Consider the following 27510-nt stretch of genomic DNA (forward strand, 5'->3'; position numbering starts at 1 on the left):
TGGCAAAAGAGAACGCGCTCCGTTTAAAAATAAGAAGCTTGCGTGTACAGTGATCCCATGTTTATCCGCAAAATTAGCGGGGCCGATGGGCGGGTTAGCTTAGAGTGCTTCTCTTGGAACTATATCCCAAACGCCCCCCTTTCTTGAATTTCGCGCCCAAATTGTGGCAGACATAAAGGTCGCAAATTTCGCGGTATTTTCGTGGTTTCGGACGCTTTTCACAAAGTTATGCAGAAGTTGTCAGGTTGTCGTTTATCGTTAGTTTTCTACTACTAATTTATTCTCTTTCTTTCTTCTCCTTCTTCTTTTTTTTTTTTTGGGTGGGGGGGGGGGATAATCAGCGAATCACTAAAGCATTGGCCAGAGTAATGAAACATTTTGGTGATTCAAGCATGCACACACGATTGAAGCAAGCAACTGCACTGTAAAGGTAAGAGTGAGGTAAACGTAACGTAAAAGACGAAGTAACACCAATCCGCTACCCCGTAGTCACTGAAACGTTGCCACACACACACAGAGAGCGAGAGAAACGAACGAAGGGCGCGCCACGAAAGCAGCAGCTTTGCAAAATGTCAACCGCGGTGACATGCTCGGTACTGCATATTTTCTTTGCCACGAAAAGAAAAAAAAAAGAAAATTTGCATTTCGCTTTCTTTATACAATGCTCCCAGCCGACAGCGACGCATGACACCTGCAGCAGCTTTTTCAGTCATGTCATGACCGTCTGGTGACATTAGGAAATGAAGCTGCAATCCTACAGAGAGGTCGTGTTCGTCAGGCAGGACGCCGGAAAGGCGCCATTTTTTCAGTTATCCTCGTGCGCCCAAAGAGCCTTGCGTCGCCCATCAGGCGGCTGCTGCTGCTGCTTCGACGTCCATACCGGCGTCACACAATCTACTCAAAAGTGTAGTGAGCGGACGTTCGCATTTCGTTTGCCACTGATAGCGCTCCGGTCACTGCGAGCAAATGAGACGAAGGATGGTGGCACGAAGGAGCGTCGGCGGAAGGTGCGACTGACCCCTCGATCCACCCAATGGGAAAGAAAAAAAAAAAAGAATAGAATGCGGGCTCGCGTCCGAAGAATGCGTCTTCTCCGTGTGCGGCTGCGGCTGGACGCATCCAGGTCACGCGTGTCTCCTCCACCCGCTGACAGCGAGCCTGACAGCCAAATTAGACGCGGTGCTTGATATTGCCGAGACGTATTCGATCTGATATGCCCGTGCAATCCAACTGTTGCAACAGCAGCGCTTCCCCGCCGAGCGCACGCTGACAGCGCGCACCTGCGGCGTCGAAAACCCGCGCCAGAGACGACGTCGCACGCGCGCGATCTCCGTCATCGCTCACCAGCCGGACGATCGACGCGCTCGAGTGGTCACCCGCCATTCGTTTGCGCCTCCGCAGGAGCGCGGCGGAAGTCCACACTTTCGCTGCGCCAACATTTGAGGGGGGCGCAGCCCGTGTATGCGTTAAAAGGCTGATTGATTGTACGATTGTTGCGTTCATTTCCCCTTCGGCTGCCCCTGGAAAAGTGCTTTCGCAAAGCAGCCGAGGGCTCTCTGTCAGCATGCGCAAATAATGTCGCATATGCATCTTCTAAGGCGTGCTCGCGAACGTGTTCCTGCGCGTGGTGCAGCAATAGAAGAAGCGAACGGCAGCGTTTCCAAGCGCGATCGAATTTGCGCGGTTGCACACAAGCGAGTTATCAGCGACCAGCACTTACCGGGACTTAACAATTACAGTCGAGCGCCTGTACATAGAGCGCCTCTCCAACGAAATGACCTGCATAACGAAGGAATAATTTTGCCCCGTTTCTATTGGAAGCTGTGCGGTGCGCGACCTCTACAACGAAATGACATCTATATAACGAATGATTGCGGAGGTCTCAAGCACTTCGTTATTAAGGCGTTTGATAGTATATGGACGCTTCATACGTGATGTTCCGTATAAAGTCCAAGTGCGATGAGGTCCTAGCGCGCCACGGCGGTGCCGCATGCTGTAGGTGAGAGGGAAAGCGTGCGAAGGCGAGCCGAGAAGGATGGTGGCCTGATCTAGCAGCGCGCAAGGGAAGAGGGCCGGGGATACGGTCCCTAGAATATTTCTAGGGACCATAGCGGGGAGGAATGCGGGCCGTCTTCCATCGCGCGCAAGTCGGTGGAGCGGGGACATGTGCGCGCGATAGGAGAGGAGGGAGGGTGCAGGTTAGCGCGATACGGATACGAAGAAGTTTATTCAAAGCATCGTATTGGCCTTTTCTACTCCAGCCGCGGCTGCACATGGCGCGGATGAACGCGGCCGCGCGCGCCCTATATTGCAGGTAATCTGCGGTGGGTGCAAAGTCAGGTGAGTCGAGATAGCTGATGGCTTCGTGTGCTTTCTATTCTCGCACGCCAAGTTCGCGTTAAAGCGAGATGCAGCACAAAGGGCAATTCGCTCGCCGCTCTTCATCACTTCAGCGTTCCGGCAGCGACTGTCTGCAATCATCGAGTGAGATGTGTTCATGTTTGCCTGTGCGCGTGACACGATGCTTGTTAATTTAGTTAACAAGCGAATGTTTACAGTAGTTCATACAGCCCAAAAAAACTACTACCCTTACTGAATTAAAATTAAGGATGGGGTTTCCTTACGTGCCAAAACTACGAATTGATTATGAGGCACGCCGTAGTGAGGGACTCCGGATTAATTCGGACCACCTGGCTTTATTTAACGTGCGCCCAATGCACGGTACACGGGCGTTTTTGCATTTCACCCCCATCGAAATGCGGCCGCCGCGGCCGGGATTCGATCCCGCGCCCTCGGGCTAAGTATATACCGCAACACCTTATAGCCACTACGCCACCACGGCGGGTAACATTACTTAGTACAGCTGTCTAATAATTTTGTATTGCAATCAGTTATTTGCCTATGCGGGCTAAACCGCGCCTTTTTTTTCCTCCACTACGAGAGTAGGCGACCGTCCTTTTTTCTTCCCCCTATAATAAGTTCATCGCGGCACTAAGTAGTAACCCTTGCTTGTTAGGAGTAGCACCATCGTTTCCCTCTTCGGGCAGAGCTGTGAGGAGGGCTGTGATGTGATGGATCCGTAAGGAGCTGAAATAAGCCCGCGCGAATACACGCAAAGTGCCTTGAGCGGCCAGTCGCGCGGCAATTTTTCGTGTATTCGCGGGCTTCTCTCCTGCTTGAAAAAAAAATTATATTGCGTATTCAGCAACAGAAAGCTGTATCGCGAGTTTTTCATGTTGCAACAAGACGGCAAGTTGGGCCAGTTGGTTGGGATTCAGATGAAAAAAGAAAAAAACGCGGTAGTTCCTTATGTGCACAAAATGGCGCATGAGCTAAAGAACGTAGGTTCTAGGTACGGTATTGATGTTTGGTTTTCCGCGAAACATAAGATAGGGCGCATATGTCCGATTATTGACAATATGCTCAAAGATAAGCAGGCAAAAGGGAAATGCACTGTTAAACATGTGAACAGCTACATCAAATGTGTTAAGAACGTTGTGTATGCAATACCGTTATCTTGTGGTGATGAGTATGTGGGTCAAACAAAACGCTGTGTAAACGTACTACTTAGGGAGCATGAGCTCTCTCTTCAAGGGGTTGAACCACGTCATCTTTCGGTACATTGTAACTCATGCGGGTGTCGCCCCCTTTTTCACAAGACTTCTATCATCTTTAAACACACTAACCAGTTGACAAGAGAATTCGTTGACGCATACAATATAACGATTAGGGGCAAGGAATGCATCAGCGAACCGTCGATCGCTCTTCATGACAAGGAATTTCGTTACTTCTGCAACTTTTGATTATGCCTAGTTTGTCGCCACAGCCTTGATGTATCACTGTGTCTTGCGCAAGTCATGGTTCTTTGAATTTTTGTATATATGTTAGACGATCCTTCAATAAAATATCAGTTGAGAGTCAGCGCCGTGTTGTCGTTTTTCCTTCCTTTTGTCCGTGTCTTGTTTGCGCTGTTACGATCCTTACGATTTTTCATGTTGCTCTGCAATTTTCTCATTGACACATTTCATCGAATTATAATACCCGAGAAATTGATTAATTAATTAAGACTAATTGTGTAATTAGGCTGATGCAAGAAATTATCTCAGTATCTCCAAGCGACGGCAAACAACATTACCTTGGTTCTGTCCTGACAAGTTCCATTTGCATATTTTCAAAGTTTGCGCTCAAGTTACGTGGGACACACGGTACATCTGAACCCAGTGCGCCCGACGGTGAACCTTTCTAAATGCCTCACAGGACACGGCGGAGCCCTGGCGTGGCTCATACTCGAGCTAAGGGTTTCAAATGTCAGTGTACGCGTTGCGTTACTTGCGAAGTGAATTCCGGCCTGCAACGCACGACGGTATTCAAGAAAAATTCTTTGTATGGAGAAATCTTTACCGCTACCTCTCATGCTTTTCATCGCGCGGCGCATGTTACTAAGGGAACCGAGATGCCACGTGCGTTTCTTGTCCCCCCTTTCTGTTCCTCTTCTCGAGATGATTAATCGTAGATTGGGCATAGTTATAAACAGTTGCCGCCTGCACAGCGTTGAGTTATAGGCGTTTTCAGACTCGCGAGGCTATCGATTATGCATCGGTAAAGTGCTCACATCTTTCTCTCTCTTTTTTTTTTGTCTGGTGCCCGCGGCGTGACCTTCGAGTTATTCGCACCAGAGCTGTAGAGTTTTATCGACTTCTCCGCATATCCACGCATACAGCGCGCTCGTGTCAGTGAGCAGAATAACACGAATACCGGCGAGTACCGGCGCGCACTTTGCCGTCACCTATATAATTTAGTTAGCATAACGGCTGATCAAGCGAAGTGGAACTTAAATGACTATCTGAGACGGGAGCAGCTAAAGATTCCCAGACAACGCCTTCAACAAAGGATAGGTGTGCAATGGCCACCGCGCTTTCTCTGAAATCCCGCTTCTAGCAGATTCAGCCCCGTGGAACTTCACGGGATACCCGAGGATGAACCGAATAATTGTCTGAAAGCTCAATCAAGCAACATGCGCGCGACTGCGGCCGTCATACAGGGCCTCTTAAAGTTATTTATTAGCTGCGCTTTCAGGGAGATGTTGGCGCCTGCAGTTAACGGCGGCTATACGCCTCTTCTTAGACATGATAAATGCGCACAAAACGCTGCAAATGTAACTATAAGCAAAGATGAGGGAAAATAAATAAATAAAGTGACATCATTTTAAAAGTAATATGCATGAACTCGACAAAAGCGGGTCGGGTTGCCCGGCTCGTCGGAGCGAACTATGTTCGTCGTACTTATTATGTAAACGCTAGTCGCTTGAGCTCAGCAAACGTCGGGTCGTGTTCGAGGGATAAGTAAGCCCAATGCGCTTGCCAATGTGCGCATAAACGCGATCGGATCGCGTCGACAAGTCGCAGCTAAAAACGAAGCACCGGACGCTCTGTTCTTAAAGTACGAATTCATGTCACTCTCGTTCTCAAACATGAATTCTTCGACATAATCTTTCTTAAATCATCTCTATGACGCCTTTTTTTTTTAATATTTACCACAGCGGGTACAACTGCAACCCAAGTTTCCTGCGCCGCTGCCGGGGTATATCAACGGTAGCGAAATTTGCCGGCTTCGCAAGCAAATCGCTCGCTGCTTGGACATGCTCGTTCGGACAGCGCATGCCGAGTACGTATACGCGCACGCCAAGTGACACTGGGTATACTTGTTTTCGGCGGGTCGCTGGCTTGACCCGAGTAGGCGCCGCCGTTGAAGCGCACTGCCGCGACTCTCGGCTCGTTTATGGCACGCCGTCACCGCGAATTGACCGCGAGTGGATCGCTGGGGCCGCCGCAACGCCATCGCAGCGTTGCGGTCGCGAAGGCAGCGCATCAGCGGCGACGCGAAGCCAGGCGCGCGCAGCTTGTCGGCAGCCGCGCCTTCTCCTCGCGCCGGCTTCCGGTGCTCTCCTCCTACGATCGCGAGGGAAGTGGTGAGGGCCCGCCGGCGTCCACCCGATGCATCCTTGGCGGCATCCGCTCCAAGGGTGTCGCGGAGAGGGGGGCACCGCGTCGTCGTGGTACAGTTCGCTCGTTTCGTTCTTCCGCGTGCTGAGTGCCACCGCCCGCGCGAGGCCACTGGGCTGCATAGTGGCTTGCGGAGGCGGGAATGAACCCCCCCCCCCCCTTCTCCGCCCTTTCTGGGCCGTCGACATCGGCAGCGAAGTTTTTCGGGTCACACCCCGAACAATTGGCCTACAAGTTTTCCTCCTCTCAGGCATATACGCCTCATAGAGCTTATTTTATTCTCGTAGGGAGTTTGCGTACACCTCATAACCCCACCATTTCATCTGAACGTCCGATTCCGTCGCTCACCAAAATTCCTATCCCGTGTTTCTTTTTTATTTTTATTTTTTTATTATATGGTATTTAGGAGATGTTGGCGCCTTTAATTGGCGCCGGCTACCCCTTTTGACATATTTTTCAATATATTTTTATTTCTCTTTCTTTCTTTTTTTTCTTTTCTTTCTTTTTTTTTTTTTTTTTTTTTTTTTTTTTTTTTTTTTTTTTTTCCTTGCGGCTACGTGAAACGCAGAATTTGCGAGGTTGGGCAGCTCTCATTTCTCTCCTGCTCGTGACAGTTCTCGGGTCCGTATTTTGCCCGAGCACCTGAGAGAGAATCGATACCAGAAAGGAGCTTCAAAGTGATACGCGAGTTTGCGCAGCACTAGAAAGCGGAACTATAGCAGAGTCACGCACTCCCCACGGTAACGACCAGCTTTCCATTAACGCTACATATTCTTACGCGCAATGCTTGTACTGTTTCGCAGAGAAGCAAAATGCAGCGAGGTTCACGTGTCGTCATAAAGCGTGTCCCAGTTGGGACACACGGTGGATAGTGACGGTCACAGTGGTGGAAGTTGAGTCTGTTTTTATTTCTTTTTTCTTTCAGTTCGTGCGACTCTCTTTAGTGCCACCTTGTTTTCTTTTCCTTCCCCTTGTCCATTCCTTTTTATTTTTAGTACATAGTCATTTTATGCATAACATTCGAATTGTGGGCGTGTATTATTATCTAAAAACGTATAAACAAGAATAATTGTTTATATTAACCTTTTTTCTATGACCAAATCCTTTCTGTAAAGTCTCTTCGACTCTGATGGTATCGTAAATAAGTAAGTAAATGACGTGAAAAGGAATAGGCGACGCTGTGTAAAAGCGCCAACATCTCCTATACGTACTACGGATTAAAAAAATAAAAAACGTCATCACGGACCAACTGACGAGGCTTCGTCGTCCATGTAGTCGTCCCGGGCAAAACAGCATCGAACGTACATTTACTTGTCGAGGCTACGGAGACCACTATCGTAACATTCCTATCCACGCATCTTGTAGGACCGTCTCCGGGGAAAACCATATTCGTCTTGTGCGTGCGGTCTGCTGAAGTGCCCGTACCTTATTCATACGTGTCAATACACACCGACCACGATTAGAGAAACGAAACCGGCTCTTATCGGAGATACCTGCAGACTGAAAGCAACAAGCAGCGTACTTGTTTTCTTGATTGTTTTTACAATTACGGCTCGTTACAATATTGGTGTTTTCTTTAGGCGCAGCCGTTCGTCGGTCGCTGTTAACACCACCCAACCGAACATCTGAACAGAGCAACGTAGACACGAACTCTTACAGGCCACGTAATGTGACGCCATCTATAGACTCAATTCATCAACGTTTTATCATCGCTGTCGTAATTAATGAAATATCGCTATAAGCAGGTTCCACCTCATATGTAGAACGAAGTTGCTCCATTCGTAAAGTAAAAGCAAGACTCGAAACGTACTTTGCGGGCATGGTGAAACAACGAAACATATGTATCTTGCGGGCTCGCTCACAGTCCCCACGTGTTGATGATTTGAAAGACAGATAGCGCCAGTGTGGCACACAGTTAAGAGTTAAGACATGATGTAATAAGCGAAATTATTTGTTTTGCTCTTCACTTTTGGTTACTGGCAGCGATGAAAAAAAAAAGAATAATAAAGTTTAATTGAGCGCACAAAGTTTAGAAATTAACGGAATACTTCGTTGCCAACACGTGATTATGATATGGTGTATACATATAATGTATACTGCTTGCTACCCGCCGTGGTTGCTCAGTGGCTATGGTGTTGGGCTGCTGAGCACGAGGTCGCGGGATCGAATCCCAGCCACGGCGGCCGCATTTCTGTGGGGGCGAAATGCGAAAACACCCGTGTACTTAGATTTAGGTGCAAGTTAAAGAACCCCAGCTGGTCCAAATTTCCGGAGTCCCCCACTACGGCGTGCCTCATAATCAGATCGTGGTTTTGGCACGTAAAGCCCCATAATTTAATTTAATTACTGCTTGCTGCATGTTAGCATTGAATTGACCAAGCCACGGGCCAAACCTCAAGACGAACCAGGCGAGGTTGCAAAGAGTCCCATTGCGTACGTAGCTCCATTTCAGATTCGCTTGTCGCATCTCAAGGTGCTTTCTCGCACCATTTGGGGACAGGCGGGACAAGAGAAACATGGACAAGATTAACGGATTCCGCCCGTTTCACATGGTGCAAATTTTCTCGCGATTTCGCACGTGCGACGTCGAAAGTGCGCCATATGAGCTGTCAGCCCCTCCGTGATTGCTATTTTTCACTCCGAAATCGTTCGTACGACATAGAGGGGGAACCAATAAGAAACGCAGATCCTCAGACACGTCACAGTGGTCTGCCGCTTTTTTTTTTTTTTTTTTTTACGCCGGATTTAAACACGAAATAATGTTCTACGACAAAGCAGTTTCTAATTTGTTTTACTTTGTTTTCCCTGAAGCTGACTGAATAAGCCTACGCCAATAATAACGAAGTCTTACACTATATTATTATTATTATTATTATTATTATTATTATTATTATTATCATATTATTATCATCATCATCATCATCATCATCATCATCATCATATATCATCATCATCATCATCATCATCATCATCATCATCATCATCATCATCATCTATTTATGTCCACTGCAGGACGAAGGATCTCCCTGCGATCTCCAATTACCCCTGTCTTGCGCTAGCTGATTCCAACTTGCGCCTGCAAATTTCCTAACTTAATCACCCCACCTAGTTTGCTGCCGTCTTCGACAGCGCTTCCCTTCTCTTGGTACCCTGTATAGGCTATATTACCCTATATTACACTATATAGGCTCTCGCAAATGCGAAAACCGCAGTCACCGCGATCGGTGCGTATGAAGCGGGATTGCGAAATTCGAATGGACGGTTATCGCAGCTCTACAAAATACAAAATACAAGCGCTCGTACTGTCTCTTTCTCTAGCCATTTGTCCACTTTTTTTTTTCCTTTCTTCTCGCCGTTTTATTCCGTTTCAGTCATGGAAATAAATCAGCGTGAAACCGGCGTAAGACGTACGGCTGTCAAGCAAGAGACGTCATGCCTGTCTCAACGTCAGCATACACCGCGTGCTGCTCACTTACTTGCGGCAGCACAAGGGGAGAGAGGGAGGAGCCACTGAGTCAGCCCGACTCGTGTCGGACATCAATTTCCGGAGCGAGCGAGTGCTGCTTAAAAAAAACCCTGGTCGATCAATTAGCGAGTGCGTGACGGCTCGTTTATTACTGGGTAAAGCTCCACGACGACGTAATGCGCACTGTGATGAACGTAATGATGCAATCAGTGAGAGCCTTGAAGTTATAACCTTGAACGCGTTATGATACCACTTAGACGCCCGCAAGAAAAGGATGGCGGCTACCCGGAATGTTGCAACCGTACGGTGCGCGCATAATTTGTGCGCGCAAGAAACAAAGGCCCCCTCACCCCCCCCCCCCTCCTCCCCCGTGTGCGCCGCTGATGGGTCGTGCGCGTGCGCGTCTACAGGCTGCGAGTTATCCAATCAGACAAGGTGAGGTTACGCTATAACTTCCCTCTCTTCTCGCTAGCGGAGTCATCGAGAACCGATGGTAGCGCGTATTCGATGTCAGTAATTTCCTTGGGCAATTTCCTTAGTCTGTGGAGCGTTTCGTGTGGACAAGCCTAGAGGTACAGAAAAAAGAAAAATTGAAAAACGCGAAGAAGGAGAAGTGGACGCAGAGACAAGCCAAGTTATTAGCGTGTATGCGTCAAAGGCTATAGTCGTGCACTTCCACGTAACACGTGCCGGCAGAGCTGGAGCCGGAGGCGCCGCAGTAAAAAAGTCGTTCGTTCGAGGAACAGCGGTGAATTTGTGCACTCGAGTGTCGCGTGTGGCGAGCAGGACGTACGCACCCCTAAAAACGCCAACGACGATTTTTATGGGTTTTTTTTTTTTTTGTATGTATACAATTCACTGGCGTCTATACAGATTTCCCCGGCAAAAATTAGGCGATGCAGCAGTCGCCGTTACTCACCAACGTTATACTGAAGTATAGAAATTCACTTTTCATATTCGTGTGGACTCACACTCACCGGCACTCGTTCACCGTTCACACTATTGAGCCCGCGCGTATTCCGCTGGCACTCACTCGCTCGCACACACGGCTACGCGATGATTCGAGTGCGAAGAATTGACTCGTATGAGTGGGCGTATGCGTATGTCTATATATAGATGACTTACAGAACGCGGCATACTTTGTGCGAGCAAAGGCGGCTCGGCGATATACGAGGGTGCAGGAACTGTTTTCAACCCGACCGTTTTCTTCTTTTTTTTTTTTTTTCATTCATGTGGGCATGATGCCGAACTGTCCATTTATACGGGGTGTTTTATTTTATCGTGAATAGAATTTTAAAGAAATCACTCGTGACATGTACGAAATTCTACTTCTTGAGCTAGATTACTCTCAGAGCAGACATTATTTGCAAAAGAAGAAAGTGAATATTTCAATAATTAACAAAGTATTGCTAATTAACTTTTAAACTAATTACTTCACGCCGTATATGGTAATTTACGAATTGTAGCCGGTGACTTTTAAAGTCATATCCACTTGGAACGAATTCTGTGGATGACATCAGTTTAGAGATATGCGTTCCCAAAGTGTGCGACAAAATGCATTGGTGTTCCAGTAGCTTTTGAGTTTCAGTGCATAAAAAAAGACGTTTTGGAAGTAAGTGGAACTAAAGTTTATCTTTAGTTCCACACTAAAGTGTCACTGCGCTTATCTCTAAACTGGTGCTACTTTCAAAATTCGTTCCAAGTGGATGTGCCTTGTGAACTCACTGGCTTGAATTCGGGTATTGCTATATGTACGCTAAGGTAATTAGTTAATGAAAAGTTACTTAGTGAAATTTTGTTAATTAGTCAGTTATGCGTATTGGTTTCCAGTGCAAGCAATGTATAGCTTTTCGTGTATTCCAGCTCAATAAGTAGACTTGCTCTAAATGCCACAGGGGATTCAAAAAAGAAATTCTGCTAAGGTTAAAATAAAACACCCGGTATATATCCCGTGACCAGTGGCTAAGCGGGCAGCCACATCTAAAGAAGCGCATGATGCGCGACTTCTCCAGAAATATTCCAGAACAAGCAGGAAAAAATTCACCAATAGAGCTCAGTTTAGGAGTGAGGGTGAAAAAAAAAAAAAGAAGAAACATTCGATTCAGCTGACAAAACGCGCCACATTTCAAGTATGCATGTAAATTTTGAAATTTGTGTAAATGAGTGAGAGTAAAACGGGCGCTATACATCACTGATTAGCATGTCAGCTTGCGTTAAGCAATGCTACCTTTCCCACCTCCACATAAAGAGGCTGCCAGAAGAAGACTATCGGAAGGGCGAAAACAAAACTACTTAACATTTGCAAAATCAGATAACTACGAAAAAAATTGTACGCACTCTGCTTCGAGTCTCCAAACGAAAGAAAAACTCAACAACCAGCTGGACAATCTTGTATGTAAGCGACTCCCCCCCTAAAAAAAAAAAAAAAAAAAAAAAAAAAAAAAAAAAAAAAAAAAAAAAGAAAGTGCGGCCAAATTCAGACCGCTTAACAATCAACGTAACTCGTCAATGCAGCTTAAAATGCGCGATACGCATTTCTTTCAGCACCACAACCAGTCTTAACGCATATACTGCACTTCCAAACGGAAGAATTGATGCACAGTAAGATGAAGCTTATCACGTTCTAAAACCAAGAGGGCTGCTCTGCGATACTGGTAAACGATGATGTTTGTATACGTATAGCCATAGCAGCGACACAGCAAGAGGCATTGCTCGCAGGGAACCGGAACGGTGAAATTTACACGCATTCCCGAGCGACGGCGTCACACGCGCTGACGGGCGGGCCGTCAGTGAGGGGTCAGACTATAACGTCGTGTGCGCTGCCTGCGCTCAGGATGTTCACTGCGCTCACTTACCCCGTTTTGCAGAGCGACGGCGAAACTTGCCTCTCTTTTCAGGAGTGGCATCGCTACGGCCACTGGTTGCCATAAACATCAATTCTGGCTAAGCGCGCGTCTCCAGATCCATGCGTCATGCGAACACCACGATGGTGATGGAAAGCTACCGATAGTTGAGTTAATATCGAACTATCGATAATAATAATAATAATAATAATAATAATAATAATAATAACAATAATAATAATAATAATAATAATAATAATAATAATAATAATAATAATAATAATACAAAACTATCGATAGTACAATAATGCGATATCGATAGCGCACGATTGCACCACAAGCTTGCAGACACGGCTAGAGGAGAAGACCGAAAAGCCATGGCTCAATTCTGCTTCGACCCAGGCGTCCAGGTCGTGTATGGTTGAGAGAGATATACCGGGTGTTTCTGCGAAGACTTTAACCAATTTTGAAGGTCACCTGTGGCAGATAGAAAAATTCTCACCCTTGAGCTGGATTGCTCAAACGGGCTCACATTGTGTCTTGCACGAGAGATCGAAGTGCATAATTGACTAATTAAAAATCACGAATTACGTTTTAACTAATTACCTTACGGCACATATTGCAATTACAAACGGTAGCCGGGGATTTCGCAAGGCGGAACCACTTGGAACGAATTGTCGGGATGGCACCAGTTTCTAAATATTAATTCCCAAACTATGCTAAGAAATACACGTCGGTCCAGTTACTTTTGCGCTCTAATGCGTAAAACAGCGTGTTGTTAAAAAAGTGAGTGGCACGACAGTGCATCTATACCGCAAGTTTGATGGTGCATATCTCAAAAACCGCGTCATTCACAGAATTCTTTTCAAGTGGGTATGCCTTGCTGTCTCGATCACCGGCTACAATTTGTAAATTGCGATGTGTGCCGTAAGGTAATTAGTTAAAAACTCAATTAATATTTTTTCGTTCATTAGTCAATTACGCATTTCGATTTAACGTGCAAGTAATGTCCGCTCCTTCGAATGGACCAGCTCAAGGATTAGAAATGCGCTATCTGTCAAAGGCGTCTTTTAAAGAAAATTGCTTAAAAGTATTCGCAGAAACACCTGGTATATATTAACAGCTGACGCGTGCCTAAGCTGCGACGTCCGCACATTTAGGGGGATATAGGTGCTACTCGAAGAGACTTTTTTTTTTTTTTTTCACTTTCACCCTAGAGCAATGAAACTTGGGCTGTTTGTAGGGTTTTTTATGCTGATTTCAAAGTCAGCCATGACAAGTGACATAGGCCTTTTGCCCCCCTTTTTCCATCATTAAACTTCGATATTATGGACAACTCATGGTTCATATTCCTCAAATTGAACTTCAGAATGCCGAAAACTAAGTAGGAAGTGCATATAAAATATTTAATACGCGTGAAAAATTCGAGCCTGGGACGTCCACAATACCCAGACCCCAGTAAGTGATTACTTGCAATTTTTTTAATATATATAAATAATATTAAGGTTTAAAGGAGATGACAGGCACTCCTCATACCTTATAGAAAATATCGGCAATATTTAGCTTTGTGCTTTAATGCATAAAATGACGTTTTGCTAAGAAAGTAACTAGAACTCCAATGCATTTCTTCTGCAAAGTTCGCGAATTAATATCTCGAAACTGCTGTCATCCTGAGAATTCGTTCCAAATGGATCCGCCTTGCGAACTCCACGGACAGAAATTGTAAATTGTAATACGGGCCATAAGGTAACTATTTCAAAAACCTAATTAGTGAATTGTTAATTAGTCGATTATGCATTTCAATTTTTTGTGCAAGTAACGTCCTCCTCTTCGAGTAGACCAGCTCATGAACTAGTATTGTGCTATCCACTACAGGCAACCTTTAAAAATTTTTGAAAGTGTTCGCTGAAACACCCTGTATAGTGTGTGCACTTATATATTGACGCTGATTATGTGCATTCCGTGACCGATGAGCTCGTTCGTGCATCTAGGCCCCCTATTCACAGAAAAGCTCTTACGACAGACATGTTCGTCACCGCAGATGCCAGCCGATCGTGATGTCGCACATATTAGCGAAGATGGCTGGTCAATCGCACAGAACACTTGCGAACGAAAGTCTTTGTCCAGCCCCAATTACCGCACTGTTGATGAACTACAAGGCAAGTGGACTTACTCTCCTCCGGCTCACTCTCACGAGAAAGTAATCTGACCTGTGTGACAATAGATTGTCACGGATTGCCCCCGGCCACCGCTTTGGTTGCACCCGGCGATGGCAAACGAGGGCAAGAGCACGTGGAGAGACTGGCGAGCCACTGACAACGAAAAGTAGTCAAAGGGGCAACACTTAATGTGGGCACATGTTGTGCCTGGATGACACAGGCTCGCAGTGCCCTTCTCTACGCGTATATTGACGGTATGCATTAAACGATCAACACCACTGCGTCAGCGCGCAAGTCATATCACATGAGCCCAGCATGGTTGCAATGTACAAATCCGCGCCAGCCAGTACGGGTCAACGATTATCACCTGGATACACCAGGCACCGGCATACAAGCTATATATATAGTTTGGAGCAGCCGGCCATAACTACTATTCTGGGGGGGTGGGGTCACCATTGCTGTACAGGCCTTGCCATTCTCATTGGGACGGGAGGCGACTCTTAATTGGTCTATCCTGGTCAATGTGATGACGTAAAAAGACGTTCACGCAACGGGCAGCCCCCGGTGGCGGTTTCCACTCGTTCTCTGGACGAGCGTCGCCTCTGAGAGGCTGGGTCAAGACCACCTAGAATGTCTGTACGACATCTGTATAGCCGCTCTCACGCGAATGCGACAGCAGTGCACTGCATCATCTTTTCATCGCGTCGCTTTCGTGCAAACGGGCATTAATGGTGCGTTGGGAAGGTGCATCGCGCCAGACGAGGGTAGAAAGTCGGCGTTAAGAGAATTTATGCGCATCGTATCAGGGCGGAGGGACGGAAAGCAAGACTCCTGTCGCTTCCACTCCTCCACTCACAGGCGAGGCGCGTATACATACGCTGTATGCACACGGGCTTGTTTTGGACGCGCCGTCGCACAAGACTTCACACGCTACACTTAAACGGCGGCGAATCGCATTAACGTGATGCGCTGGAAAATACTGTCGCATTCACGTAAACGCGACTATGTTGCAGAACGTCACCGGGAGATGGACGGAACCGCCTCAGAACGAAAGGCTCTTGGCTGCCGGACTCTCCCAGGTATCAGCCGCGGCTCGCAGCCGGCCGCCCCTGTAAGCACGCAGTACAAGCACATGCACGCACAATGCGCGGCGGACTCACTTTTGCCGGTGGTGGAGCGACGTTCCGAGGAGTCCTTGCATTCAGGGTAAAGGGAAAAGCACGAGCTCCTCCTCCCCGCCGCCTGCGCCACCAAAGGAGAAGCAGAACGCGAGAAATGAGAGCACGTATACATCGCAATGTTCTGGACAGGTCGTAAGACATACCGCGAGTATCGCGTAATTCTGCACAATGGAGAGTTTTAGCTGCGCCTTATTTCGTAACAGGGTAAACATCTCTAACACAGAGTAGAATCAACACAAAAGACCACCGTTTTACCGTATACGGTTGAATCGTGGAATCGCACTCCTAGAACTTTCTAAAGGTAAAATTCTGGTTATTTTGGTTCAGCTTGCGCGGCAGGCCACAACACGGCTTACAGCAACCTACGCCGCCGCCACTCTTAATATTCCTAAATTTCGAAATTCCCACGATGATGCAAGCAGTGCACAGATCACTGCGTACGACCAATCGGTGAACTTATTTACCGAGGTACCAAAAATGAACGCGCCCTGCGCTGGAATTGAGCCAGAGAAGTCACGTTCGCGCTGTCGCAAAACTATATGAGCGAGCGCAAAACCACGCGGCCACCAGGCACGCCGGCATTTCTTGGCGTCAACAGGTTTATATCTGCACGTCCGCTAGATTTAACGGCAAACTTGAAAACTGCGAAAACGGGAAATGGTGCCGCGCACTTTGTAGGCGCGTTGCATGAAGGAAGTAAAGAAGAGAGAGAGAGAAAAAAGCTGAGTTATTACAGATGTCTAGGCAAATATTCCACGCTCACACATCACTTTCTTCGAAAATCATTCGATTTCTTTCAAAAAGTTTAACTGTTTTCAGAGCATTCCCCACTGTTCAATCGTGGCAAGTGTTTGCGCACAAAATTTTTGCTCGTAGTAAAGTATACTACTGCATCCACTGCGTCTAACTAAATAGCAATTCTTTATTTCTTTATTTTCTTTTCTTTTTTTTTTTTTAGAGGAAACGCTACTTAAGGAGTTCTAAGATGTCCAGTTGAGAACTACTCGACAGAATTCTCTGCATAAGTGAGCCCAACTCCCATTTCTTCATAAGTATATTTTTTTCTTTATCGGTTCGCCGAGTTCAAGTTCTCGCTTTCTCCACTCTTTCGAATCTTGTATCTCTGACAACCTGGTGATTACTTCACATTACGATTCTTCTTTCTGTAGCGATTCGGTTTCACTTCGCCAATGGCTCATGCTGACTTATAGCAAGTGTTCACTCGTCCTCCTTCATCGCATTATCCGCGGTATACAGCGTGCTGAGGAACGAGAGATTTAGTAAGCGTGTACGGCATCCACGAACAAAACGTCGGCCAATGTGGCACCGATGCTCACGTCCAGCATTTCCGCCCATGACCGGAGGGTTTCGCGACGGACTCTGTAACACTCGGGAAGAGAAGGGGGGGGGGGGGGGGGGGGGGGGGGGCGAAGCTCTCCGCACTCGAGCCAGCAGTTCCTGCCTGATAGCGATGAATCATCGCCTAGGATGTGTCGCTACACTCTCGCGCAGTGGACGACGAGGAAACTATTGAGAAAATACCATCGTATGAGGAGTGTGAGCTGCACTAAGTACCTTTCTTGCCTTACAATACCCGCAAGAAGGACAAAAAAAAAAAAAAAAAGGAAATCAGCAAGTTTTTATCCTAAAGCAGCCGGCAAGATATTCGAAGCCTTTATCGTCGCTAGCCTTCAGCGCTTGCTGCGTGCGCTCATACCTTCTATGGCTGATTTCAAACGACTGAAATTATCTATCCGCTAAGTATACGACCCCCACGCAAGCCTCCCAGTAAAAGTTACAGCCGCTATTTTTCGCCCACTCGCTCTCGTTCTGTCGTTCTCAGCAAAAACAAAAAAGAAGTTAAAAAAAGGAGTAGAAAGGATGGAGAGACGGACAAACAAAGGCGGCCGGACGGAGCAATAACGCCGTGTGTACGCATATGCTGCGCACAAATGACGTATTCAGCAGCAGTCGGCCGGCCGTGTCCGCAATTGTGCCCGCGTGTTGACAGATTCGGCGAACGACGAAAACAAATTGCAGCGCTGGTGACTAATGAGGAAAGCGGCGCAATAGACGCGAAGCGACGCACGAGGTGGAAACAAGAGCGCGCACAGGATGTGCGTTTGTCCCGCGTATATACAGACACGCGCTTGCTCCGCCGCTTAAAGCACATGCACCTCCGTGTATAATATGCGCCTTCCCACCAACTGTATATCCGTCATCTTATTTTTTTTTCTTTTTCCTTACTTTCTGTCCTTTCGCACATTCGAGCAGACGGATAAAGTATACATGTGAGCTCAGCCTATATATGCAGCGTAACTATACCACGTCGCCCAACACTCCAAGAAGCAAGCCATGACTTCTCCGCCGGTGCAAACAACCAGAAGCCGCGGCTAAAACGATCGACGTCGGAGAGAGAGCGCCAACACCCCGCTTCCTACTCGTGATAGGGTCGTTTGTCCGTAATAAAATTACACGGTGCGCCGAAATTGTCGGGGTGGCGCGGCGCCCGCCCTGGGCGGCCGCACTAGGACCGCCTGTAAACGGCGAGTCCCGGCCGTTCTCTGCACCGGCCCGCCGCGCAGAAAGCGATCTGCAGCAGACTCGCATATACTACATAGGCGCGCCGCAGAAGCTCGCCGTCGATATAAATCGACACGGCGGTGGTTTCAGTTGTAAGCGGTATTCAGATAAATGCGCGCCCAGTTAGGAACATAATGTGCCAACCCCTTTTGAAGGAGCGAGAAACGCTATTAAGGCGGCACTTGGAATGAAACGATTCGGTTTGTATAAACGAATTTCCAGACATTGAAGGCTTACACATTTTTGTTTGAGCGGGCGTTGATTTGTCGCGCGCGCTGAGTGCCCTTTGTGAGTAAAACTCGGGACCGACGAAGTACGGAGATCGCGAGGCGTGCCTCTTTTTTTGCCCGAGGGCGGAAAGAAGAAACCAATTCCGAATGTCACTCATCTGCTAAAAGAACGATCAAAGAACGTGCTCCACAATAGGTCAAAATGTGGAACTTCACCGATAGTCAAATTTGCGACGCCGATACCTACATACAGATGAACCTTATAACAAGTTTCCTTTATTCTTTACTCGTGGCCGTTCACACGCAGACTGTTGATCTCATAAGTGGTCTTCCTGATTACCTTTAAAATATTGGGACAGCACGAAACAACAGCTTCAAGTTGGATCATCAGAAGCACGTGGGACAAAAGTCAACAGGCCGCAAGGAATAGCTCTCGAACGGGTGCGTAGTTTCATTCCAGTGCAGACTGTGCCTCGAAGCGCGCAGTACACAATCTAAGCGACCCAATGGCAGATTTCCGTGGACACGCAGAAGAGTGCATTGGCACTGCATCTAGACCTTTAAAGTTGTGTAGGCTGTCCAACTAAACAGCAATTCTTTATTTCTTTATTTTCTTATTTTTTTTTAAGGAAACGCTACTTAAGGAGTTCTACTTAACGCTACTTAAGGAGATGTCCAGTTGAAAACTACTCGACAGAATTCTCTGCATAAGTGAGCCCAACTCCCATTTCTTCATAAGTATATTTTTGCTTTATCGGTTCGCCGAGTTCAAGTTCTCGCTTTCTCCACTCTTTCGAATCTTGTATCTCTGACAACCTGGTGATTACTTCACATTACGATTCTTCTTTCTGTAGCGATTCGGTTTCACTTCGCCAATGGCTCATGCTGACTTATAGCAACTGTTCACTCGTCCTCCTTCATCGCATTATCCGCGGTGTACAGCCTGCTGAGGAACGAGAGATTTAGTAAGCGAGTGCGGCATCCACGAACAAAGCGTCGGCCAATGTGGCACCGATGGTCGAGTATTGTATCTGCGCGCAAGTTTGTTTCGCTGCCATGCACCCCCCCTTTTTCTCCTTGTTTTTCTTGGACGTCCGCTGCAGCTGCGACGCGCTGATTTACCGGCTCACGTGAATCTCTTGCACGCAGCAGGTGCGCCTGCGGTGCTGCGCGACCCCAGAAGGTGACATGACAACGAGGACAGTCAAATGTGTGCTGCAAGGGCCCACAGCTAGAGGGCGCAGCTCGCGTCAGGGAGCACGTGCTCGCCACCTCTACACCCGGTGGTAACGCCCTTCCACGTCTAAACATCAAGCTGGCACCGACGACGATTTTTACCTGAAGGAGCGTCGCGTTCAAGTCAAGAGAAAACGACTTGAACGTCTGAAATTGCGAATGCGGATTTTACCTTCACGTTTCGAGTGCCAGAAAACGACGCGAGCCTTCACGAGCAGATGGCGAATGGCCAGCTCCAAATTACCGATCGATATGCTTTCTAGACTTGTAAACTACACAGAGCCCATGATCCCAGAGATGTGTTCTTGTATCGTCATTGCATGCTTTTGTATTGTGGTGCCCTGTACAGTATTTTTTTTTTCTTTTTCATTTCGTTTGTTACATGGACTGCATTGAGGTGTGTCATGACTTGCGACCTGTTCGCAAGTACACTCGTCCTTCAGAGCTGTTGTGTCACTACGACCGTTGTTCTTGTCAAGGTATTTCTATTTCGCATGTCGGAGCACAGAAATAGCGGGCGCCTCTACGAGACACCAACATCTCCTCACGCACACACACACATATATTAAAATCTGCGATTTCATGGAGACTTGCAACGGCGGTACTAATTTGCTGATTATTAAGACAGAGATTAATATTTAATATAGGTACTTCCAAGGCTGTAAACGTTTCTTGCACGCGTATATAGACAAAATGAAACATGGTACCCACAAATCGCCATTTCATGCACACTATAGTACAAAGAACATACAATGTGCTGGAAATGGGAAGAGTAGAGATTTTTTAGAAGAATTCAGTGGAGATAACGTCTTTTTTTCGGCAACGCGTTATGTTATAGGGGCGGCGGTGGACGCCAACAAATGAGTGAAAATTACTGATTTTTTAATTAAATAACTAAACTTACTTTACCGACTCTTAAATGATTGCATCATGGTACATGTTGAAGTTGCGGACTCGAAGGCGGTTCGTGCTCGAGGCATATACACTTCTGGCGCCAGTTTGGTGATATCCCCCCACCCCCTCCCCAAACTTGGCCAGCAACGAATGGGTGTTGCAGTTAATATTTTCCTCCAAAAAGCATCCCAAACTGCAACATGTGCCCTAAATTAACATTAACATCGAATTGACAAATAACACTTCTCAAGTTTACCATTGAGTATGGCACATTTGCTGACGTCCGCCACCGCTATAGTAATGCGTTGCTCAAAAAAAAAAAAAAAAAAAAAAAAAAAAAAAAAACGTTATCGGACAGCAGTGTCTTTAAAATTTTGGCTCTTCCTGTTTAAAGGAAATGATGCATACACCACACACAGTAAGACTTTACTTAAAGATAATTAAAATGACAGCACTGCTTTATAAAATGAAAAATACAATTAAATCCTGAAAATTGTTTACGTTCTTTTCGTGTGAAGATACATAGATGAACAAAAAGACCGCAAAATTTGTCATCAGTGTCAACTTTCGAAAGAAAACTTTGTTCTTCCGCTACGACTTTCTACGCCTTTGAGCTTTTCTTCAATTTTTTTCAATCTCTCTTTATTTCACCGAACAAAGCCTGAGTTCAGTCTTATAAGAGAATCTACCTGTCTGACATGGTTGTTTTCTCCAGGTGCGATTAGGGGCTTGTATCTTTTCACTCCATCATTTTCTCCATTTATGCAGTGAATAAAAACGGGATTACGGTTAAACGGCGCTGGCGAGTTCTAATTTCCTGAAGAAAAATGCAGCATTTTAATATTCCAGACGAGAAAAAGAAAAGGTTCGCTGAGAAGGACTAACACAAAAGCTTCGGTTAGGCTCAGCCACCGCGGGCTGATAGTGGGAATTTGGGGGATTATAATTCTGGAAAACGTGCATGCTGAGACGACCGAATGAGGTGGTAAAGTATGAAAAGTGCCGAGATTTACGCCGTCAGACACAGTCCATGAGCGACTGGCAACCCGCACTGGTGACACGCCCAAGCGCAGTACGAAAAGAGCAGACAGCGTGAACCGGCAGCTCGAGCGAGGGTAGACGAAGCCTCCCCCCTCCTCCTCCGAGAAGAAGCAAAAAAAGCGAGACGGCAGAGACGCATCGGCCAGGGAAGTACGGCGACCAGCATCTGCCAAAGCGACGCACCGCCGTAACGCCGAGACCGACCGAGAAGCGCACGCTCGCCCAAACCCCGGCAGCGCCCTCTCCCAGTCGGCGGGCTATGTTTAACGCCGGCGCGCTAACTTTAGCGTCTTCTTACAACAACGGCTCAAACGCGCGTATAGGACAAACAAGAATCTCCAGAAAGTGAGGATCACAGAGCGCCATCGAGCACAAAGAAACAAGAATGCATGATGGGAAGCACCGAAACAGCAGCAGCCTTTTAACCGTGTTCAAATATCGAGCGCACGCTTCGACTCTCGACGTCAGGCAGTTTGCGCGCGCCTCCCTCTGCGCTGCACACGGCGCGCCGCCCGCACGCGAGGGAGGCGAGAAAGGCCAAAGCGAGCTTCACCAAGTAACAAGATCAATATAAAAGGAAGCGACAGATGTTGTCCACGCGCCAAACGGATGCCCTGCGCTGTTCGACAGCGGCAGACGATGCGTGACGTCATCGACCATCAGCAACCGCCAACCCCTCCTTCACCCCCACCCAACGCCCGTCGCGTTGGAACCAAAGAAACGGGACAGAGCGCGACTCTCCCTCGCGCCGCCCCACCTAGCGACATCCAAGAACAACAAAAAGAAATCACGACGACACTGCCACCGCTACTGTTGCCAGGCTTCCACTGTTCCTTTCCCGCTCCGATTGTCTTCTCCCCGGTCGGGGAGCAGCGGGACCGTTGTTAGGCCGGCCGTTTATTGGAAAAGACCGCGCTCAACAGTTGGCGCGAGCTAAGCGCCCAATTTGCCGCTCGTCACCGATAGCTGATTATGAGGCGCGCAGGAAGGCACTCGAACGGCCATCCCGAACCGGTTAGTGTTAAACTCAGGCACGCGCTATGACTGTCAAAGTCTTAAGCGGGAACTTAAGAAAATACGTTGTTTGTAGTCGTCACATGTCCAGAAGGACGCGTTGATGCTGTTTTAGGCGGTATTACTGGCACGGCAATATGGCGAATCACAGCTGCCATTTTTTGACAACTTGGTTTCACTCAGCTTTCTCGTTCAGTGCGTCAGAATACTGAATGACTGCACGACAGCGAGAGCCGTCGCGTAGAAACAGGGCGCGGTGTGTTAAACGGAAAGAAAGCGAAAGGGCGCCCAGCAGCGCGATTTGAGCGCCGTGAGGTCGAGCCAGTCAGTCGTTGAGAAAGTCGTCCTAGTTTTTGTAACGGTAGGTCGCCGATGCGGTCCCACGACGCAATGAAGTCGACACAGTGTGGGCCGACGAAGTGCTGGTCACGCGGCGGGCCAGGAAGGGCGGCTTGGTCAAACCACGGAGAGTGTGTCCCCAACCCCACCTGCGGCTACGTCGCAACTCGGTCGGGATATGTCGTCTGCTCGCCCGTCTGCTTCTTTATTCATGAAAGCGGCCGGAGACGCGTCCGCGTTGCCCAGCAACCGCGGCTGGGGCCACTAGTGAAGGGCGACAGAGCATCAAAAGTTTGCGCCAGATTCAGCGCACGCGTACAGTTATTACGTGCGTGAGAGGCGTAACGCGAATTAGGACATACTCTTTGTTGCTTACTGAATAACCCAGGGCATCATTTGCACGAGAATGACGGTTAAAAGAAACTGCTTAATAGAGACAAATGAGCAACAAGAAAGAGTACAACGGAAAGGTGTAGGGGTTATCAATCGTACAGTGTCGTCTGTGGTACGCCTTTCCTTTCTGTAATATCATATCTGAGGCAAAAACGACACTACGCTGCGGTCTTCCCAAGCGTAGGGAAGCCTATACTGTAGAGTACAGCTTACTCTGTTGTCGTGTAGGATAACGGCACAAGAGAGGGAGAGAGAGAGAGAGAAAAAAAAAAAACGGGCAGGTGATGCGCACTACGGACGCGATGGAATATGGACCATACAATCCTGGCATAGTATGATTGACTGTACAGAACTGCTATGAAAATTCGAGCTCCGGAGCGGCACTTTGAGAAAAAAGTGATACATATGCTCTTCAGCGCATGGAGCTAGTTACAAGCGGTGACTTTTTATACTTACAGTTCATATTTGTAGCAATTATAGCGGCTCTGAGGCGTGCTAGACGGACAACTAATCGAACTCGTGATAGACCATTTCTGAGGAACCTTTGATCAAAGACCATTATTTATCATAGCAAATCATCTTGGAATGCCGACCTCGAAAGCCATCGTAACTGAGGACGAAGTAGGCACTGCTACAGTTTGTACGGACAATAGCGGTCTGCCAACAACCATACAGTTTGTACGGACAACAGACCTGCCATACCTCAAGCCAATACCTCAAGTGGGACCCAAAGGCGTAGTGGGCCACGCGCTTTATTCGTCCGCCAACGTGCCAACAGCAAAGGTGACCGCGGCTGACGAGTGGTCAAGGGCGTTTGTTTTGGCAAAGAGCTCCGAATATTTATATGCATGCATGTTCGCGCACTTCTGAAAAACTCGCAATAGGAGATGTTATCTCACAGGGTGGCAATATGGGCTTGTTGGTTAGTTATCATGGAATGGTATCTGGCATATCGCATGGTATCTGGCATGTGTCCGTGTTTTGCTGCGACATGCCAGATACCATTCCATGTTAGCTCACAGGCCTCCCAGACGTGCGAAGTGAAATAACATTACGTTCCACGTACCTCAGTAAAAGAAGAAGAAAAAAGCAAGTCATCGCCTGCATATGTTGTTGGAAGTTGGAAGCCGCTTCCAATATATATGCCAAGTACTGAGACACAAGAACCCAAGCTGTCTTAACGGCTAGGTCTTCACAATATACGCTTAAGCGTACACATGCGTCGGCGGGGATGTTTAGTACCAAGGCATTACAGGACTTTCGTTGGCTCCCACTCGATCTTCTGCACCCTTCTATCGGATCGCAAATGTAGGTACATGTCTGTGTGGCGGGAACTTCCTACGGAGGCCAACGCTGCAACCACGTGCAGAGCGCGAAGTGCATGCGGATACATACATTAACAGGCGTAATTAATAATACGCCAGCTAGACAAACAGACTGTGTGGCAAGCAGCAGCAGACCGACGTGTTGAGGCCAGGTGTGAGTGTGTCTGCGGCGTCAATTAAAACGACGAGTACTCGGCGGCCACGCATGTTCGGTTCCCATCAACGCAGACTGCGTCCCGCCAAGAGAAACGCGCCCGAGAGGCAGCGGCGACCGAGGCGCAGAGAAAACAACAGATGCGCGCACGCCGACTGGGCGTAACTGTGCGGAACGTAACACGTGTTCTTATCAAGCGCGTCGTCCCGCTTAAGCGGCTGTCCGCTTGGATGCCACGCGGCCAGACACCGGCGTCGAGCGCGGCTGCCGAGCGCTCACGCGGCCCCTCCATGCAGCTATAGCTATATACGAGATCAAAGCGAGGTTGCACTACACCGGCCGCCGTGATATCTGCCAGTGGGCTCTTAAGGCTTGCACTCACGATGTGAATATCGGCCTGACGTCGCCTGTACTTAGTCACACTTCAAGTCGCAGAAAGACGTGACTTAGTCGTTATCAATGCGTGTCACAAGATCAGGGGGTAAATGCCCACGAAGTTCGAGACACAGCGTTATAAACACTTAAAACGTTTAACGCCTGCATACACAGCGCCGCGCCCCAGGTATAAAAGTAAGATCTCTGCTCCGACACGCGCACTTTTCTCTATAAACCTGCCACTTCTCACTATCACCGCGCAGTTGCCCGTGTAAACATTCCTACGCGGTGTGTTTGCCTTCAACCCTGTTACGCAGAACAGGTTCCCTCGACATGCCCCTTCCTCTCTTGCTGTCACCTTCTCTGCCTCCAAGCATCTCCAGGGCCGGGATAATGTAACTATATTTTATTCCAATTATTTTACATTTCAGCGTCCCGAGGCACGCTCCCGCTATACGCTATCACCACCACCACAGTCGTTCAGCCGCGAGAGGTGCCTGAAAAGTAAAGAACAGAATCGAGCGACAGGAATCCTTACACCGGCCCTGATTTCCCCCGGTTTTTATAGTCCCGCGCTACCGGCTGTGCGATACCGCTCCTTTCCTAACGGCAAGACGGTGGTTTCGCAGATTGCGCTTGCGACGTGCACCGTCTACGCAAAGGCAAACTCAACGAAAACGATTTTGTTGGAACGTCGCGAGGCGCCACGTGCCGGAGACTCGCTTAACGCACACTTCGCTTGACTTGGTCTGGTGCGGAGGCGGCGATGGGCTCCGTTGCTCTGCCATGTAACTGGGCGGAGATAAGGGCTCTTGTGGCAACCCGAGCAGACGCAAGGAGAGCTTTGCTCGTAGCGTATAATATAGTACATAGTGAACGAAGTAAGCAACCATAGAGATCTTCAATAGTGTGGCACGATGCCAGCCACCGAGCGCAGGTGGACGTGACAGCTGCAGCCTTCTTGCCGATGGGCAGCGGTGTTGTTCAGTTCCTGCGCGCAAAAATACCGAGTTACGCTGAAATCTAACGCATAGCTAGGCTCCTTGACGTGCAAGCGCACACCAGGCTGAATCTTTCTCGCGTTATTAATTTTTTTTTTCATTTTTTCCCCCTCGCCTCGCCACTTGCGTCAAACGTATGCGTTCAGGTTCTTGGCCTTCGCGGCACGCAGGTTAGGATTCTATTTGCAATTTTCGGAGCCTTCGTTGCCGGTGTCGCCAAGAAAAACACTGGTCCGCGATGATGTCACAAGAATAACCTCGCCACGCATGAGGCGCGCGCCGTGTTGTTAGGCGGCGGGCGGGAGAGGCAACAGATTTGCTCGGCAGGCCGAATATTTTGAGCGCTTGCTCGGGAGTGATCGGCCGACGCCGACAGGCAGCGAAAGAGCCGGCGGGGCGGGAGGAAGGCTATTTTAAAACCAGCTACTTCTTGGAGTGTGAAACCCTTGCCTTTTGTTTCCAAGTGGCTCGCAGACCGCATACACTGGCGGCGCCCGGCGCGAAATCGTCTTCGCCGAACGAGATGTATTTTGAGCCGGCGGGGCCCGGGACGATTTTACAAAAAAAGCTGAGGATGAAGAGTTCAAAGCTTGACCGTCTCAGCAGACGACGGACTTCGCGGAACACTGCCTAACTCTCGTCGCGGAACGGACAAGCCGACGCTGGTTGTATATACGGCCTCTGCAACATGGGTGCAATCACCAAAGGATAATGACTTCTAAATTTAGGGCGACATACAGTAAAGTAGCTACGCAGCAACTCGGAGCATAAATGTCACATTATGTGGCATATTCGACCAGTCGTTTCGGAGCGATCAGGCTTTAAAACTGTATTACGACAACGCGCGTAAAAATAGCCTTAATCTGGATTCCTTATCGGTAATTGAACCCGCTTACACTCGCAGATGACAGTGTCCTGTTCAGTAATGATGGAGATGGCTTGCGACAAATGATTAAGAACCTTATCCGATAAGGTATAAAAGTGGGTTTGAAGATTAATATGCAGATGACTAAGATAATGTTCGATAGCCATTCAAGAAAACGAGTATTCGTGATTGGCATTCCGTATCTAGAATATCTGCAAGAGTACGTTTTTATAGGCCAATGGCACACAAGGCAAGTGGATCATGAGAACGAAATCTACAGAATAATAAAAATGGGTTGGAGCGCGTATACGGTATAGGCATTACCAAATCCTGACTGGAGCTCAACACTGTCGTTGAAAAGAAAAGTGTACAATAAATGCATTCTACGGGCATTAACATGTGGCGCAGA

The 27510-nt window shown here is 47.9% G+C and overlaps 1 protein-coding gene across 3 annotated transcripts in view; it reads right to left on the minus strand.

Moving 5' to 3' along the window:
- The window catches only part of LOC119434002 (zinc finger MIZ domain-containing protein 2), a 251819-nt gene that overhangs the window by 61563 nt on the left and 162746 nt on the right, over positions 1–27510 (minus strand). For 2 of the 3 annotated variants that reach the window (XM_037701318.2, XM_037701327.2), the window contains exon 4: positions 15631–15712. The exons of the other annotated variant lie outside the window; for it this stretch is intronic. In XM_037701318.2, the coding sequence (XP_037557246.1) occupies positions 15631–15671 (41 nt within the window). In that variant the 5' untranslated portion in view covers positions 15672–15712. The remainder of the gene's footprint in view (positions 1–15630; positions 15713–27510) is intronic. 3 annotated transcript variants of the gene reach the window in all.

This window comes from Dermacentor silvarum, chromosome 1 (genome assembly GCF_013339745.2).
Source record: "Dermacentor silvarum isolate Dsil-2018 chromosome 1, BIME_Dsil_1.4, whole genome shotgun sequence".
Taxonomy (NCBI): Eukaryota; Metazoa; Arthropoda; class Arachnida; order Ixodida; family Ixodidae; genus Dermacentor; species Dermacentor silvarum.